The sequence below is a fragment of the Petaurus breviceps genome, unplaced genomic scaffold, assembly GCF_028583685.1.
Source record: "Petaurus breviceps papuanus isolate PSGF00001 unplaced genomic scaffold, PetGlider_PUasm1.0 38, whole genome shotgun sequence".
In the NCBI taxonomy this organism is placed as follows: Eukaryota; Metazoa; Chordata; class Mammalia; order Diprotodontia; family Petauridae; genus Petaurus; species Petaurus breviceps.
In genome coordinates, this window is record NW_027186304.1 from 95,476,152 (window position 1) to 95,495,534 (window position 19,383).

General features: G+C 38.5%; 1 protein-coding gene across 8 annotated transcripts in view; it reads right to left on the reverse strand.

Annotated features, from left to right (window-relative positions):
* The window catches only part of PAG1 (phosphoprotein membrane anchor with glycosphingolipid microdomains 1), a 238,446-nt gene that overhangs the window by 30,547 nt on the left and 188,516 nt on the right, over nucleotides 1–19,383 (reverse strand). For 6 of the 8 annotated variants that reach the window (XM_069100177.1, XM_069100176.1, XM_069100178.1 and 3 more), the window contains 4 exons: nucleotides 14,850–15,059; nucleotides 12,953–13,004; nucleotides 5,515–5,611; nucleotides 3,459–4,066 (listed from right to left, as the gene is read on the reverse strand). In XM_069100177.1, coding sequence (XP_068956278.1) covers nucleotides 3,459–4,066; nucleotides 5,515–5,611; nucleotides 12,953–13,004; nucleotides 14,850–14,974 — 882 coding nt within the window. In that variant the 5' untranslated portion in view covers nucleotides 14,975–15,059. Of the gene's footprint in view, nucleotides 1–3,458; nucleotides 4,067–5,514; nucleotides 5,612–12,952; nucleotides 13,005–14,849; nucleotides 15,060–16,141; nucleotides 16,219–19,383 lie in introns of all 8 variants that reach the window. The other 2 variants (XM_069100173.1, XM_069100174.1) reach the window with 1 other exon arrangement.

Sequence of the window (19,383 nt, forward strand, 5' to 3'; positions counted from 1 at the left end):
AGATAGATAGATAGATAGATAGATAGATAGATAGATAGATAGATAGATGGATAGATGGATAGATGGGAAGATGGACAGATGGATCTATATCTAAATATACAAATACACACACAAGTAAGGACGACTGTGGAAATCTTCTTGCAGAAGGTGAGACTTTAGCTGAGATGTGAAGGAAGCCAGGGAGGCAAGGAGGTGGTAATGAAGAGAGAGAGACAGTGCTCCAGGAATAGGGGACAACCAGTGAAACTGCTCTGAATTGGAAGGTGGGAGTGCCACGTGCAAGGAACAGCAAGATGGGGAATAAGGTGTCACATGACAGAACTGGTCTACTTGGACTCACAGGACAGACTTTAGAATAAAGCATGGAAGCTACAGAGGGGCAAATTTTGACTTACTATAAGGAAAACCTTCCTCACCATTAGAGTTGTATAAAAGTGGAATGGGCAGCCTCGTGAGGTAGTGAGTTCCTCATCACTGGAGATCTTCCAGGGAACACTGAATGGCTACTTCTTACGGACAGCAGGGTTATCCGTGATCACAAATGCTACATCTGGTGGCTTTCTCTTAATGCTCATTCTCATTGACCCCTCTAAGTTTCTGATACTATTTACCACTCCCTCTTCTTCCTGGATACTCTGTCCTTCCTTGGCTTCTATGACACGGTTCTCTTTTGGTTCTATTCCTAACTGTCTGATCTCCTTATTCTCCGGTGATAGAATACTGTCAACTTCCTGCCATTGAAGGTGCTCCTTTGTGCCCCACCCACACTCCCCACTTTTTCAATCTCTCTCAACACTCATTCTCTTAAGACACCTCATTAGCTCCCAGATCAGGTCATCTCTTTATAGATTACTTCAAGGCCTACATTTTGTTATTGTTCAGTTGTGTCCAACTCTTCATGACCCCACTTGGGGTTTTCTTGGCAAAGAGACTGGAGTGGTTTGCCTTTTCCTTCTCTAGCTCATTTTACATGAGGAAATTGAGGCAAAGAGGGTTAAGTGACTTGCTCAGGGTCTCACATAGTAAGTGTCTGAGTCTAGATTTGAACTCAGGAAGATGAGTCTTCCTGACTTGAGGACTGGCGCTCTATGCGCTATGGCACCAACCTAGGTGCCTCCTGCCCACTGAAGGTGTTTCCAGGGCTTTATCCTTGATGTTCCCTTTTTTCATCTCTCTCAACAGTCAATCTCTTAGATATCTCAGCAGCTCCTAGATCAGGTTATCTCTTTATAGATGACATCCAGACTTGAATCACACATCGTCAATTATCCTCTTAGATAAACCACATTTATGAAGCATTTTAAACTCAATATATTCAAAAGAGAATTCATGAATTTCCCTCTTAAATTTGCTATTAGTTTAAACTTGCCTGTTTTTGCTAGGGGCCATTAATCAGGTTTGTAAACTTAAGAATCATCCTTGACCCTTCCCTCTCTCTCCTACTTAATAATCTAATCAGTTGCCAAGTCTTATCAATTCCAGCTCCACAGCATCTCTCAAGTCTGTCTCCTCTTACAGCCAACATTCTGGTTCAGGCTTTCATCACCTAAGACTAGCCTCTAAATTGGTCTCCTTTGTTCCAGTCTGTCTCCGATCTACCCTTGATGTAGCTGCCTAAATCGCAGGTCTGAATGTGTCACCTCCCCTGCTAACTAGCTTCCTTAACCTGGCATTTAAATATTTCCACAATCTGGCTCCTAACCTACCTCTCTGGCTTTATCTCATACTACACCTCTTCATGAACTCTGGGTTCTAGCCAAATTGGACTAATAGCTGTTGTCTGAACCTCATATTTCATTTCTAACCTTCATGCGTTTATTCCAAGTCATTTCCCAAGTCTGGAATCTATCCTCTTTTCCTCTCAGAATTCTTATCTTCTTTCAAAGTTCCAAGTCATGTCCCACCTGACTGGTCTCCTCCATGAAGCCTTACTTAATTTTCCCAGTTGTCAAGGCTCTCCCTCCTCAGTTTTCCTTGTATTACATTTAATTGTGTACATGTCATGTCTCCCTAGTCAAATATAGGTTCTTGGAGGGCAGGGACTGTTTTATTTCAGTGAGTCATTTAGGCCTTTATATTTCATAGTACCTAGCCTAATGCCTTATATATTATAAATGATGAGTAAATGAATGCAAATTTGATATCAAAGGGGGCCAGAGTATTTTTATTCAGGTATGGGTTGTACTGGATGACTTCTGAAGTCCTTCTTACCTCTGTAATTTTATGACTAATCCCTCCATATATCTTAGTTTTTAACAGGGAAGCTACAATTATTTCTCTTAAATTCTGGCCCTTCCATTAACAAGCCTTTATTGCTCATGAAGCAGAGAATCAGGTTTATTTTTGATTTGTAGTAGAGAACAATTGCAGTATCCACATATAGCATTTTACAAAGTGGTTTTATTTATATTTTTTACTCATGACAACCCTGTGAGGTAGGCAGTATAATATGATGATCACTCTCTTTACAAATGAGGAAACGGGGCCTCAGAGAGAGAAAATGATTTCATTTGGCTAATGCTACTCAGTTGGTTAAGTCCTCTCTTCACTAATCATAAGGTTACCAATCCAAATGAGTACTTTTATGGCCTGGTGATAGTTATTTGAAATACGAATATATGTGTTGATAAAAATTTGTGCACTCCTCTGTGGCACCCTGCCTTCTCATAGGACTTTGATCATGTCTATATTTGGGACTGACATTTTTGGATTTTTCTATTTATTTCTTGTGCTACTAGTTATAACTGACTTAACATCTCATCTAGCAGAGGTGGGTAACTCCTTGTTGAAGAGAATGTACAAATGATTCTTGCTTTAGGCCTGAATTGGACTTTTGGGCTCCCCTCTAGTTATGATACTTTATGATTCTGTGCTATGTGTTTTATAATAATTTCATCTGCTATTATTGTTAACATATTTGCATAGGCACATGTAGTTTATAAATAATTTGCTTTATGAGGCTGTCTTATTTGTGTATGTCAGACATAAGTCTGAGGGAAAAAGCAGGACACACATACAGCTCAGGGGTGATTATGTGATGCTCTGTGGTCTTTTAACCTTGGGCAAATAAACTAACTTCTTTACTTCTGTTTCCTTATCTCTATGATGGGAAAAATAACATTTGCCCCTAACCTGACACGCTGTGATAATTGGTTAGGAATCAAAAAAAGTTCTGAGAGAGGTGCTTCATAAACAAAAGTTGTCACTGGTAATGAGAGAAGAAAAAAATCCTAACTCTAGCATTCAGTAAAAAGTCTTCATCATTCAAGTAGTACAAACATTTATGGAACAATTTCCCAGAGGAACGTGCAGATTGGAAATCCCCATGGGTATTATATAGAATGTACCTGGAATAAAATTTTTTAAAGGGTCACACCAAAGTTGGGGGTCAACTTTGCCCACTTAAATAATTTTTGCCCTTTTTATACTATAAAAATATGAGGAAAGAGTCAGCTTACCTTGTTGATTTGACTAGTACTCTCTGTGGCCCCTTTATTTGCTGCCTCTCCATCTGCTTTATCCTGCACATTTTCATTCTCATCAAGGAGTTTTACAGGGACAGGTGGTGGGGTTTCTTCCTCTACATCCAAAGAATTTCCAAGTACACTCTCTGCATTGACACTGTGTCGACTTTTTTTATTTCGGTCCACAGAGGCATATTCTGCAGACTCAACTTTGTTCACAGGGTGAGGGCCCTGAATCTCTTTAAAGGCAGTTACAGAATTTGGTCTTCCATTTTGGTTTTTTTCTAGGTTGGCTGCTGTTCCCACTTCCTTTATTTCCTTCACGGTTTCATACAGACAATCTTCCACCATGTTTTCCTGGGAGGAGCTATCTTTGAGAACTTCATATGGTCCTTCCATCCCAAGACCCTGGTCACTGTCCACATTTCTTGTGGTAAGAATAGTATCCAAGGAATCATTAGGAGGAATTCTAGGTAATTCCCGGCTTTGATGACATTTTGCTGACTTTCCTGTACTGTCCTGGGAATCCAGCAAGTCAGAAATAGAAGTCTGTACTTCTTCATAATGTTGCATGCACGTCATAGTACTGTCTTCTGAAAGAACTGCAATAGCAGCAGGAGAAGAAAGAAAGAATTAAAGTAAGAGATCCAATCACCCCCCAAAGCATTATTACACTGTATGATTTACTGTACAGTAAAATGAGGAAAAATCATAATGCTTCATCTTCTTTGACTTTAAGAAGAAAATTATAGAGACATGACTATGGACTAAGGATTCTTATTATTTTACTCATAATTTAGAAGGAAATGAACTGGCATATCTCTCAAATTTAAACTGTAGCACTTTAATAAACCTACTTAGTTGTAATAATTTCACCCACGATGACTTTAGGTTTTAAATTAATTTCTTCAACAAAACTTAATTTTTATCTCCAATGCTACTCCACTGAATAAGGGATACAATTTGTCTCAGATAAATATTCTTTACATACCTTTCATTCTAAATGGTACCTACCTGTTGCCATACTTCAATGTACATTTAACACTATTTTACCAAAGACCCCCACCCCCCCATCACCTTTTTTTTTCACCTGTGGGAAAAATAAGGATACTTATTTTAACCCCTAGTGAGCAGTCACCTCTTCCCACATTCATTGACTCTATTAGCTCCTTCAAGTTATGTGGGATAGGACAACCAATGACAGTTTTTGCATAAGAGGTCCTTTGGAGGGCAAATAAAAGTCATTTCCTCCATGTCACCTTGGCAGAATACCAGATTTTTTTGGTACAGAAATTATGGCATTATTTGTGATCATCTCACATTTTTGGAAGCACATTTGTGATCAAACAGTCAACACAGCCAGCTCACCTATGCTAGGAGTAATGTCACCCACCAGCAAAGGGGCTGGGCTTATTTTTTTTCCCTCTTTTTTTGGTTCTTTTCCACCCCTGCATGTCAATCCTGATAAGAAGATCTGCGGTCTAAATTCTAAATTTTCAGTTTAGCAATGAATTGTTAATGTTATAAGGCCTTATGTAAGTTATTAAACCAATGTTTTTCATTTTATTAGGAATATCTTTACAAAGTATGATGCTATGGACCAGTAACTCTAGTTTTAAAAATATATATAGATATAAAATACCACCTTATTCTAAGAGCTTAGACTTAACAAAGGTTGGAAGATGTTTCACGCGTTTATCTTCTAACTCTAATGGAACTCCAGGTTCAACAAACATTCATTAAGGACCTTCCATATGATGAATACTATGTTAGCTGCCAAGAGCTGTAAGATACAGCTAATTCAGATTACATTGCCAGAGAAAGTAAATGATAACTTGGAGTCATGGAACCAGGAAATATAAAAGCCAGAAGAAGACTTAATAGCTGCAACTCGATGAGACTTTGTAAAACTGGTTCTAAAAGTGGGTAAACGGATAGAAGCAAAATTTAAATAATATTACTTAAAGTTTCTGGACATCCATTAAGTTCAGAACATGACAAGGTATACATGGTAGGATTTTTACATGTTAGAAATCTTAGCAGAACTTACTGTCTCCATTGGTAAGGCCCCCGTTTTGTTCACTGCTGGCAGGAAGTTCAGTACCCAGACTAGTAACTGAATGGCTAAACATCTCCTTATCTGAAGGCTGTAAAAAAATGAACACATAACATAGCTAAGAAATGTATTCTGTATTGTAACAAAGGAGTTAAAACAAAGTGATTTAAAATACAACAACAACAAAACCTCACCAACCTATATGAAATATGTAGCAATACAAAATTATATCCAGAAAATAGTAAAATACAGGCTGGGACCCATCTGAACTCTCCCAACATTACCCTCTAAACAACTTTAAAATAATGTTTCAAACATGTATAACCTATAGCAGATTGCTTGCTGTCTAGGGGATGAGGAGAGGGGAGGGACACAGTGAGAAAAATTTGCAACTCAAAATCTTATTCAAAAATGAATTTTGAAAACTATCATTAAGTGTAATTGGAAAAAATAAAATACTATTTAAAAAAATGCCTCAGATCAAATTTTGGAGTATCAGGGCCAAGAAAAGGTGAGAGGGAGATATTTTTCTAGCCAAAGCCAACTTAGGAGGTCTGGAAGAAAGTTCTGTCACACTGAGGCGCACACAAACCTAGAGCGGAACAGGAGTACCGGTGGTTGTGACAGAAGCTTTGGGAGTCACAGCTGGCCAGAAAGAGATTATAGGGGGCTCTTTGCTGCCACTGATTGGCACTTTATAAGCAGTTCTGGGTTGCAGTTCTAGGACGGAGAGGGAGCAGGGGACATGGTCACAACTCCAGGGCTAAGAGGAACACTAATACTTGCAATTGCAGGGAACCAGGGCCCTTCCTGGGTGAAAAGCCAGAGCACAGGCCAGGAGAGCAGTGACCATACCTCTCCCAAGATAATACAACCTTGGAAGCACTGAAAACTTGCAGAACCCTAGAACTAGTTCTGAAAACAGTCATACAAAAAAGCCTAACCCTTGGCACAGTGCCTCCCACATCCAGCTGAGCACAGTCTAACTTTAACATAAAGTTCAAAGTGAAGAAATAGGGTGGGGAAAATGGGCAAACAACAAGAAAAAAAAGAGCTTGATCATAAAAACTATCACAGTAGCAGAGAAGACCAAAACATAAACTCTGAATAAGGCAACAAAGTGAAAACAATTATGAAAAAGGCCTTAAAGAAGAATAATCATTGGACCCAAGGCCAGCAGGAATTCCTGTTAGAGTAAAGACAAATGAGTGATAGAGGAAAAAATGGGAAAAGAAATGAGAGTGATGTGAAAGAGAATTAACAGCTTGGTAAAAGAGACACAAAAAAAATACTGAAGAAAATAACACCTCGAAGAACACAATTGGCCTAATGGAAAAAAGGGGCACAAAAGTTCATTAAAGAAAACTAAAACAATTCACTGAGGAAAAGAACTCCTTAAAAAAAAAAGAATTGGACAAAAGGAAAAAGAGGTATAAAAGTTCACTGAAGAAAACAATTCCTTAAAAATTAGAATTGGGAAGCAAATGACTCCATGAGATACCAAGAAATAATAAAACAAGGTAAAATGAATGAAAATATAGAAGAAAATGTGAAATATCTTATTAGAAAAACAACTGACCCAGAAAAGAGATTGAGGAGAGAAAATTTAATTATTGGACTGCCTGAAAGCTATTATCTTGGCTCAGATATCATATTTCAAGAAGTTTTATTTTTCATGCATTGCCTGCCACCACCACTACCTTTATATAGAGGGTATATATAATATATACCTTTATATGGTGGCAGGTAATACTTGAACCTTGTTCTAATAGTAACTGGTTCAAAGAGGGAAGAGTATATAAACACGCTCAGTTGGGGATAGAAATCTACCCAATAGGGAAATAAGAAGGGAAGGGGAAAATAGTTTGTGGGGGGAAATGATAAAAGGATGGGCAGATTAAGGGAGGCATGGGTCAGAAGCAAAACAGACTTTTGAGGAGGAACAAGATAAAACGAGAGAGAAGGATACCTAGAAGAAAACAGGATGGAGGGAAATACAAAGTTGGTCATCATAACTGTGAATGTGAATGGGATGAGCTCATCCATAAAATAGAAGCAGATAGCAAAATGGATTAGAAACCAGAATCCAACAATAAGTTGTGTACAAGAGACACACTTGAAACAGACACACACAGAATTAAAAAAAGGACTGGAGCAGAATCTATTATGCTTTAGCTGACATAAGAAAAGGCAGTGGTAGAAATCATGATCTCAGATACAGTAAAAGCAAAAATAGACCTAATTTATAAAAAGATAATCAGGGAAACTACATTTTGCTAAAAGGTACTATAGGCAATTAATTAATATAAAAAAATTTGTAACAAGTTTAAAGGTCTCATTTCTCAAATATATAGGGAATTGAGTCAAATTTATATAAGAGCCATTCTCTAATTGATAAATACTCAAAGGATATAAACAGGCAGTTTTCAGAAGAAATCAAAGCTACCAAAGTCATACAGAAAATGCTCTAAAATACTTTTTATTAGAGAAATGCAAATGAAAACAATTCTGAGGTACAATTGAGCTCAATTCTGTCAGAAATAACAAATGCTGCAGGGGATGAGGGAAAGTGGGTATGTTAACAAATTGCTGGGGGAGTAGTGAACTGGTCCAACAATCTGGAACTTTGCCTAAAGGGCTATAAAACTGTACATACCCTTTGGTTCAGCAATACCACTACGAGGTTTATACTCCAAAAAGATCAAAGAGAAAGGAAAAGGACCTACATGTACAAAAAATATTTATAACAATTCTTTTTGTGGCAGCAAAGAATTGGAAATCAAGGAGATGCTCATCAGTTGGGGAATGGCTTAACAAGTTATGGCATATGATTGTGATGGCGTACTACTACTCTGTAAGACATGATGAGGGGAGTGATTGCAGAAACACATGGCAAGATCTATCTGAACCTATGCAAAGCAAAGTGAGAAGAAACAAGAGATCATTGTGCATAATAATAGCAGTTGGAATGATGATTAACTGTGAAAGACTTGACTGATCTGATCAATACAATGATCCAAGACAATTCTAAAGGACTCATGATGAAAAAATGCTATCTACCTCCAAGGAGAAAACTGATGAACTCTGAGTGCAAACTGAAGTATAATTCTCTCTCTCTCTCTCTTAATATCTAATATGGAAATGTTTTGTATGACTTCACAAGTATAATTGATATTATATTATTTGCTTTCTTAGGGGTGGGGGAGGAGTGGGTCGGAGGGAGAAAATCTGGAACTCAAAGTTTAAGAAGAAAAGAATGTTAAAAGTAAATGAATAAAAAATTGTTGAGGGCAGTGCCAGAAAGGAAGGAAGAAAAGAAGGAAAGAAGGAAGGAAGGAACAAACTTATGTCCCATACAAATTGTTCAACAGATTGTTCAATATTAACCGAGTTAACTATAGGGTATCTTTCAAGGTATCTGATTAATTCCCTTTGCTTCTAGGTGGGAACATCCATATACTAGATCTATTATAGTCTAAAAGATTCTTAGAGAAGAATTCATGATCTCACTTAAACTAGTATTAGAATAAACATAGCAATATGCTAAAATTTAGCTCACTGCCTAATTAATGAATAAGCATTTATTTATCACTTAGCTTTCATTCCTTTCCTGGAAGACTGCCCAGAACTCACCTGAGTCTTCTAAAAGAAACAAGATCTAGGGGTTGAGCGACAGTGGATGTTAGGATAAGAGGGTGAGAGGAGTGTAAGAGAGACGGTTGAGAGGGGGACCATTTCCCCTTTGTCCCCTCCCCTAGTCCTGAGGCCCAGAACCCACTTAGGCTGCTTGGCTGTTTATACTTCTTATACAAGATGGGAGTCATTTATTGTCTTCCATCCTAAGAGATGGAAGACCATGGAGCTTTACTGTTCATCCATTTTCTACAATTGTCCAAACTATCATGCAACTTAAGGATCCCTAGGTCTTGCCATTCTGCTCTGCCACTGCACCTTGGGACTTACAGGATTTTCTGTCTATTTTGCAACTGAACTTACTTTTATGTGTTGTATTCCCCAGTTAGGGTGTCAGTTTCTTGAGAGGAGAGCCTGTCTCAAATTTTCTCTTTAGATTTCTAGCCCTTCCCACAACAGTGCTTGGCCCATAGTAAGTGCTTAAAGAATGCTCATTTCATTCATCCATTCATGTGCCAGACACTTTGATAAGTCCTTGGGGTACAGATAAAAAGCAAAACCAGTCCCCAGCATTCTAAATCTTACTTATTCTCATGAACATATATAAATAAGGGTAAATGGGACATCTGGAAGTAAGAATGACCTTTCAGGGTCACTTTGCTATTTTACTCATGTTAGTTAGCTTCCCCATCCATTATAATATATGGCAAATTTAAGTATAATATTATAACATGTGGCTACTGTGAGCAAATTTTGTTTAAAATTGTGGTGAGAAAGAATTTAGCTATAGTATATGATTATAATCAGGAAGGTAACTAATTGGCAGGAGTGTATCTCTGTTTAAATTACCTCCATAGTAAAGTTAAGCAATTTACAAGTCAAAACAAAGCTGTCAACACTGAAAGCATTTCCTTAAAAAATCATGCTGTTTCCCTTCTGCTCCACATTCCAAATATCAGTATAAAACGATCAGAACTGAAAATCCCATATTCTAATTTGCCCACGTGATAATCTGTGTTACTACTGTGAATTATTTACTCTTCTTTCCCCTATTACCATTTTCTAGTATATGCCATATAAGATAAGAAAAAATTCTGGTATAACGCACTAAGTCTTTCCCAAATGGTCTATTGTTAAAGGAATGGAATTGTGGATGTATTTGGGTACACGACTATCTTCACATGATAGTCCCCACAGTCTAATGGGGGAGACAGCATGCAAACAACTCTGTGCAAAGAAGATACATACAAGATAAATCTGAGATCATCAACAGAAGGAAGGCAAAATTCCAGTCATCCTGCTTTAATTATGATTCTGGCCTAAAGAAGTGTGCACATACGTGTGTGTGTGTATTGGGGGCAGGGGATATGACAACTGTCTTCTAGTATTTAAAAGGCCATCCTATGGAACAAGGTTTGGAATTGTTTGCTTGACCTAAAAAGGCAGTAGGAAGCTAATACAATTGGGAATAGTTTCAGAGGGATGACTATGTTGATGTAGCAACAATCACACTGGCATACCCAGGATGGCTGCTAGCACAGGTTCTTAGATCTGCTTTACTAGAAAAGATGGCTGTTCAAGGAGTCAACAATCTTTTAAATTACATTCATTAGTTCAGGGGAAAAGTCAGCACTCTTAACTTCAAAGAAAGTACAAACAAAGAAAACAGAAAATATAAACAGAGAAATAAAGACCAACAGACAAGGCTTCAGAGAAATTAGCACAGATCAACAGACAGATCCAACTGTCCAAGGCAATACATACATAGTTACCAGAGAGAAAAGCACCAACATCTGGGTTTTTCAAAGCCTGGGGGCTCCTTAACAGCTACCCAGAGTCTCATCTGGCCAAACCACATGAACACTCTTCCAATGAGTGATTCCCAGAGCAAAATGCTAACCTTAGAGTATATATATCCTTTTTCAGGGTTAGAGGGCATCACAACCTACTGCCTAATTAAAAAGTTACAAAAGGTGTGGCCCTTCCTGGAAAAACAAGTCTCCCTTAAGCAAGATTCCCTTAATGGGCTTCACAGGAGGCCTATTAATGGGTGGTGAAGATTTTATATCCCATTAACATTACAGTTGGATATAAAGGGAAATACAAGACAAAACAAAACAAAAGCCAATCCTGAACTTCTTGACGTTAGAGTTAGCCAAAAGTAGAATGGGTTGCCTGGAAAAATAGCAGATTTTTCCTTAGAAGATGAGGTCTTTCAAGGAAATATTGAATGATCACTTTGTTAGAGATGCTGTAGAACAGCATTTGTGTCAAATTAAAATAGAAATGGATTTTTGCTGATCACATATTGGCTTAGAAAAATCACAATTTAACATTATGTTGTATTAAATTTCATTTATTTTGTTCAAACTTTGTCAATTATATTTAATCTGATTCTGGCTGAGGCTGACATTTCCACTGCAGAAGTGACTCCTATTTAGTTACTGGTTGGATTAGATATACTCTCTGGTTCTTTCAACACTAATATTTTGCTTCTGTAAGTTGGGGACTGACTCTACTTGGGAAAAATGCATCTACTATAGTATTTTGGGTAAATTCTGAATGATTTAGGGGTCCAATTTATCCTGTATAGATCTTGTTTGCATGTTGTCTCCCCCATTAGATAGTGAGTTCCCCGAGGGAGAGTTCTGTTTTTGCCTTTCTTTTTGTCTCCAGTACTTAGGACAGTGCTTGGCACACACAGTGGGCCGGGCCCTCAATAAATGCTTATTGACGACTTTGCAAAAACTTTTGCTAATAAACACAATATTTGCATTTACTTTTATTTACCAAGCTTCATTAGCCTCCTCCACATCAAGTACCTCCTTCCACCAGAGAGAATATTCTCAAAAGCAGTATCTTTAACCTTCCAAGCTTTTCTACAAGCCCCTGTTCTGGGACAACTCTGGAGAAAGTAGATCCAAAGCAGGAAGTTTATTAGAGGTATTCTCCAACATAACATCGTGAAAAGAGTATTATCTTCTACTGCCACTAACATGAGAGTTCAAATTTCTTCTTAAGATGATCCCAAATTCTCTAGAGTCATCCTTTGGTGAATTTCCTTTGAGGGAAATTTCTGGAGGCAGGGATAACCTAAGGCAAGGTTTCAAACTCCCTAAGGCTGCTATTATTCAAATGATATATTCCAGTCTCTTGAGGCCAATCAGATCAATGGGCCTCTAGGGTTGAGGACTTGGAGGGGCAGGCAAAGTTCATGCAAAAGGGCATGGTCCTGTAAACCTTGTTAGAAGGCAAGATTCTTGTGCTATTTGCTTAATAGTGCTTACTGATGATGGGAGTAGGGTTAGCAGAAGCTCTAAAGCAGGTTTGCATAACCTGGAGCCCACCAAAGGATTTCCTTTACATATAAAGGATGTTTTCCTCTATGTTTTTCACTGCTGGCCAGAATCCTTTGGCATGCTGCAAGTGGCTGGAGGGCCATAAGTGGCCTGCCCAAGGCTTGTTGTGTAGGCTTACTCTGAAGAATACAGTGCTACCATAAATTCAGGAATATTTAAACACCTCCTTGTTTGGGCATTGACAATCAAATTCATGTGGTTATGAAAAATTCTATTACTGATTTCCACATTACAAGGCTAACAACACAGGCATTTAATTGTAGTTAATAGGTACTGAGTTTTTTTTAGAAATACAGATTCCCATGAAACCTTTCAGGATACAGAATGGCTGAGGCAGAGCTGATTTTAGGCATCCTGCCTGGCTTCCTTCTGGCCCTGGGCATGTGGAAACATACTAAAATGTACAACTGCTTTAAAAAAAGAAAAAATCAAAGCCTTACCACATTCATCAGGTTCTCGTGGTCACCATTTTGTTGTTTTGGCTTCTTTTCTCTGAAATTTAAAATATGAACTTTTAGTGACATTCCATATTTATATTGACATAGATCTAAAGATTAAACATACAGTACTGCATACCTTTGGTTCCCTAGGATTTAGAAAATCTTGCTTTAATTCTTGATAAAATCTTTTTCTTTCATTTAAAAAAAAGACCACTTCATAAGGAAGAAGGGACAGTCAGGTAATTATGCCATAAATCTTACCACCTCATTTGTTGGAGGGAAGTTCAATGAGACAATAAAAGAGCACCATAAGCCCATGCAAATATTTTTGGCCAGCTTTTACAGAGGAAGTGAACAGTGGTTGTGGTGCCAATAGAAAGCATTCTAAGATCATGCTTCAAGATGTTGCTGCCTGAAATACATAGGTAATTTAAGCCAAAGTGTATTAGCATGAATGTACATACATTTATTTGTGTGTACACACACACAGACATATATACATGTATAAGGTAATGCATAAGCATATATGTATATATCATATAGGGATAGGGTAAGGCATTAGACCTATGATTTCATTGGTATATGGAATAACAGTATAAGGGAACTCCTACCAGTACAAATCAGCAAATTCTCTGTGACTTACAGTCTTACATACACAGATATTTGTTCTGAAGTATGCAGATGATCTTACCCCTCCAATTTGCCTCAACAGAGAAAGCCTTTGCTGGAAAAGTCAAGTACTATGTGGGAATTTGGATAAGTAAACATAAAACAAATCTAAATCTCTGGGCTACTGGGGAATGTTTTGTGCACTCCGGATTTTCAGAGTTTTTTCAGTCTGTGGTGGCCACAGGTAAGAGGCAATGGAATTGCCTTGCATTGATCTGAATTAGGATGTAGTCAGTTTTTGAGAAGCAGGATTACCACAGACAATCTGTAAGGGAAGAGTGACATCTAATGGGAGGTAATCTTATTACAAAAACCTACTCTTCCAGACAGAAGCAAACACGCCCTCAAGCTTCTTCTACTCCAGACTCAAGAAGAAATCTGGTTCTAGCCTCGAATCCCAAAGGGCTCAATACAGAGACTGGGAAGAAACTGGAATTCTTTTCTAGTCCAGAGAAGTCCAATTTTCCAGTTCTTACCAGCTCTATTTAGAGACAGAAAGCACTTAGATGCCATTTGTTGGACTCTGCCCAAGACTGAACGACACAAGATTTCTCCTCTCCCTGCCCCCCCCCCATTTCGAGTCAATGGATCTCTTTCTAGAGAAGATGATGCATACAGAATGGCTTTGATTTCCATGGTATCTGTGATATAAAATTTCTCAATAAAGTAATTGTGTTGTCTACATTGACATGAGGATAGCTTTCTTTTCATTAAAAAAAAAAATTATCTCCGTGAAATCTATTCACTAACTGAGGTTCTGGCACTCCATTATCTTATTCTGTCTTTAAGGTGATTGTTCTGACTATTTATATTAATGCTTCTGTAAGAATTAAAAGTTCAAAAGTAAAAAAGCAGCTATTAGACACCAAATTGTGCATCGAACTATGGCACTGTAGGTTGTCACCTTTATTCATACAATACCCAGATTTCAAAATATCCACACCTAACTTGAAGATAACAAGATATGTTCACAAATGTCAGGTTAGCAAATAACTGCATTCAGAAAGGCCTCAAATACACAGGTATGTGAACTGTTATCAAAAGAGTGTTAAAATAATGGCTCAGTCTTCATTGAAATAGAAAATGGGCTCATCATCATTATAGCTGAGAGTAAAAGGGATTAATTTTAATAAACAGGAGCCTCTTCTGGCTGAGTTGCGTAGCAGTAGCTAAAACAAACAATGATATGTTTAGGTTTCAATAAAAGTTTGCTCATCTTAAGTCTTACCTTTCACAACTGGAGCACAGAAAGATGAGGAAGGTAATGAGTAGGAAAGTTGCAACAGCTGCCAAACTCCCCCAGACGATGATGTGCACCTGGCCACTATGCAGAAGGCTACCTTCAGGTCCCATGATGGTCTCAGGAGCTGGTACCAGCAGGGTTGAGCAGTTAGTCCTCTAAGCATTCAGACATCAGCAGCAGAAATGACAGATCCCTCTGGAATTAGAAGTGTTTTTTGGGGGAAACCAGACATTAAATGTAGTTCCAGAATCTGACAATTACAGTTCATGCCTGGTTAAGGTACCCTTGAGAATTATCTACTTTTGGGAATGGAAAGGTAGTAACTTTTGCATTCACTATAGAATAAGATTTCATTTGAAGGTGAATAGAATATTAAACAGCAAAGTAATTCCGTAAGTCCACTATAAAAATTAATATTGGCAAGTCAATAGTTTTACTCATGGCAAAATTTCAAATTTTCCTTGATTTAGAGAAGAAAACATTCAATACAGCTTTTCTAACATGTACAATTTACTGTCCCACAATTTTTCCCTTAATGATCTTGACTTTCCTATTGTCTAACCCCAAGAAGGCTTATAGAGAGTAAAATAAATGAATATTTTAAAAAAATTTTCATTCACTTGCATAAATCTTTTCTCTATGTGAAGTACCACATATATCAGAATAGAATTTGGTACTAGAAGGAATATTGGATAATAATTGCTGTGTAAACCTTTGAAAAAGTAAGAAAAAAAAGGTTTCCCTATTATCAGGTTCTCCAAAAGGTCCCACCTAGTCTCTCTCATATGTCATATTAAATGCATTAAGAGCAGAAACTCTCCTTAATGAAATCCACAGCAATGGGGAAGTTTCTATTAATCTTCTACACTGACAAAACAGCACGGGTAAAAAACAGATGATGTTCGGCAGGATCAACAGCCCACTGATTTAATCCACCAGTATTTACATCTTGAGCATGCACCATAGGCAATGCTGAATTGAGTAGGATAAGAAAAATGGATTGGATTACATTTGTGAAATGGCATATTTGCTTTCCATGACCCCATGGAGGGTACTGTTCCATGCTTACTGCTACAAAGTCCCTTCTCTTTAAGATCAGTATTGTCCTGCCGATACTATAATCAGAGAGCACCATGATCTCAGAGGAATCAGTGACAAATAATCCCATGGCATTAGAAAGATGTGTGGTGGGCACAGGCTGGCTGCAGCATGTTACCAATGACCAAAGAATAATGTCTGAGACCAAAATGGTACAAAAGAAAGCTCTGGGGAGTTACCTGTATGTTAGGAAATGGAGCTGGGCAGATCTCAAACGAGGGGCAATGTATCAGGAGCCGAGTGGTAAATTGGAGTCCTGATAAATTAGAAGAGCGAGAGCCTAATATAATCAGTGGATCATTTGTGAAGGGTTTATAAAAAAAGACAAGAAGCAATGAGGATTATAAAGAACTAGAGGGGGTTTATGACCTCTATCAGTGGACTATACTGAGGGAATCATTGTTACCCCCAAATAAACCAAAGACAATCATGCCCTGAAATATGCGATATGGTATGTTAGAAATAGCACTGGATTTGGAGTCCGAGGACCTGAATTCAGCTTTACTATTTATTTAGCATCTGTATGACTTTGGGCAATTAATCTAATATTGGTTGAAGTAGCTAGGGATGTTTAGCTCAGAGGACAGAATAATCAGTGAAAAGAGAACATGAAAGCCGTCTTCAAGTATCTGAAGGTTTTCACGGGTAAGAGGCATTATTTGATTTGTTTCCTTCGGCTCCAGGGGACAGAAACAAAAGCTATGGAAGGAAATTATAGCAGTAATTTAGACTAGATGTCAGGAAAGATTTTGTAAGAATTAGAGCTATCCAAAAATGGAATGGGTTGTGCTTCAAGAGGTCATGGGTTCCCCCACTTTGTATGTCTTTAAATGGGTTGGATGACTCTCGTTAGGGATGTTGTAGTGGGGTTTCCTTTCATGTGTCATTTGTACTTTATGGCTGTTGAAGTCCCACATACAACTCAATTTCTTTGACCCTGTGAAGTCACTTTATCTTTTTAGGCTTAAAATCCTCACCAATAAAATAAGGAGGTCAGACTAGATGCACAAATAAGTTCTATCCAACTCTAAACCAATGGTCTTATGATTCTACATAGCTTATTATATAAATATTAACGCTTGTAAATCAATAGCTTTATTAAAGATAAAATTTTCTTTGTGTCAGAGAAGAAAGGCATTTTATCAATGGCAGCTCATAAAAATCTTGTGTCAGGACAGGAATTATTTCCCCTGCTTTACAGATGAAGAAACTGTGGCCAAATAAGTCAGTTACTTGTCCAAGGTTATACAATCTAAAAACCAGGGGTGGGGAACCTGCGGCCTTGAGGCTACATGTTACCTTCTTGGTCCCTTGACCAATTGGCCCTTTTGACTGAATTCAAGTTTTACAGGATAAAACTCATCTATCCCCTTAAAAAAAGGATTTGTTCTGTAAGACTTGGATTCAGTCAAAGGGTCTGGAGACTGCAGTTTCCTCACCCCTGGAACCGTCTTCTAATTTAGTCTACTTCCCATAGTACCATGGCATACCAAAAGCTTAATATTTAGTGAATGAATGCAACTTCTTAGACAGTCAATAAACATTTAATACATGCTTACTATTTTCCAGGTACTGTGTTAAGTCCATGGACACAAAGAAAGGCAAAAGACAGTTACAGCTCTCAAGGAGCTCACAGTCTAATGGAGGAGACAACTTGCAAATAACTATGTACAAACATTATACGTACAGAATAAATTGGCTAATATCAATGGAAGGAAATCCCTAGCATTAAGAGGAATTAGGAAAAGCTTCTAGAAGGAAGGATTTTAAGTAGGACTTGAAGGACTCCAGGGAAGCCAGGGGATACAGAATTCTAGGCATGGGGGACAGACAGTAAAAGTGCTCAGTTATGAGATAGAGTGTCATGTGTAAAGAACAGCAAGGAGACCGTGTCATTGCATTATACGAGGGGCAAATAAAGTAAAAAAAGATTGGAGGGTGGGGGCAATTTATGGATGGCTTTGAACACCAAACAGAGGATCTTATATTTGATCTTGGAGATGACAGGGGGTCCCTAGAGTTTGCTGAGTAGGGGGGTGACAAGGTCAGATCTACTCTTTAGGAAAATCACCTTGACAGCAGAGAGAAGGATGGAGTGGCTTGGAGAGAGGTGTGAGGTGATGAGGCCGGCCCTGCACCAGGTGGAAGCAGGGTCAGAAGACGGAAGGGGGCATATATGTGGAATGTTAGAAAGATAAAAAATTGACAGGGCTTGGCAAAAGATTACATGTGGGTGGGTGGGAGTGAGATGTAGAGGGAGTCACTTAGGATGTGACCTTGGGGGACTGGGAGGATGGTGATATCCTCAGCAGAAATAGCGATGTTAAGAAGAGGACAGAGTTTTGGGGAGTAAATAATGAGTTCAGTTTTGGACATGTTTTGTTTAAGATGTCTCTGGGATATCTCGTTTGAGATGTCAGAAAGTGAGCTATAGATATGAGACTGAGTCAGGAGGTGGGTTAGGGCTGGATAAGTACATCTGAGAATCATTAGCATTGAGAAGATTAACTGAATCCATGTGAGCTGATGAAATCACCATGAGAAACCAAACTGAAGGATGGGAGAAGATGGGCAGGGATAGACTCCTATAGGATGCCTACACTTCATGAGTGTGACTTGGATGAAGAGCCAACAAGGAAGACTGAGAAAGAATGACCAAATAAACAGGAGAACCAGAAAAGAGTAATGTCATGAAGACCTACAGAGAAGAATATACGAAGGAGGAAAGGATGACCAGCCAGGGCTGGAAAGCTCGACCAGGAAGACTGTGCCATCAGGAGGGCACCTAGGCTCAAAGTCAGAAGATGAAAGAAGTGGGAAAAGGCGGGGTTTAAGATGAAAACAAGTTTGTTGCCTATGGAGCGAGCATTCCAGAGAGCCCAGTGGAAGAGGCAGGAAGCTTTAGAGTGGCACATGGGGACAGTAATAAGGGAGGGAGGATGGAGAGTGAATAATGATATAACGATAGCTGTGGGTTCAGAATCACTGGAATTGGGAGGGTATGGCTGGGCAGGAGTTTGTTAATCATTGACAAATGGGTTAGGGTAGAGTATCAACACCACTGGGTCTCGGGGTAGAGGCCTGTCACAGCCTTATGAAGCTCAGGAGAGGGGACTAGTGGGTGGAGATGATGTAATGGTGCTTCTCTTGTCTGTCCAGAGGCAGGCCAGTCCAGGAAATAGGGGGTGGAAGTAGGATAGAATAAAGTCTCTCTGTCCACTGCAGCAAGGGTTGGGGAGGTCCTCTGCAAGTAGGAAGAGGCCAGCCTAGGAGAGAGGCATGAAAGGGAATGACAGCTTTTTGATCTCTTGTGCCCATGAAGAGGTCAGTCTAAGAGACTAGCATATGATGCAATGGCATCTTCTTAAAGTATATTAATTTGAACAGATACATTGAAGTGCATTTTAACTAATTAAAAGAA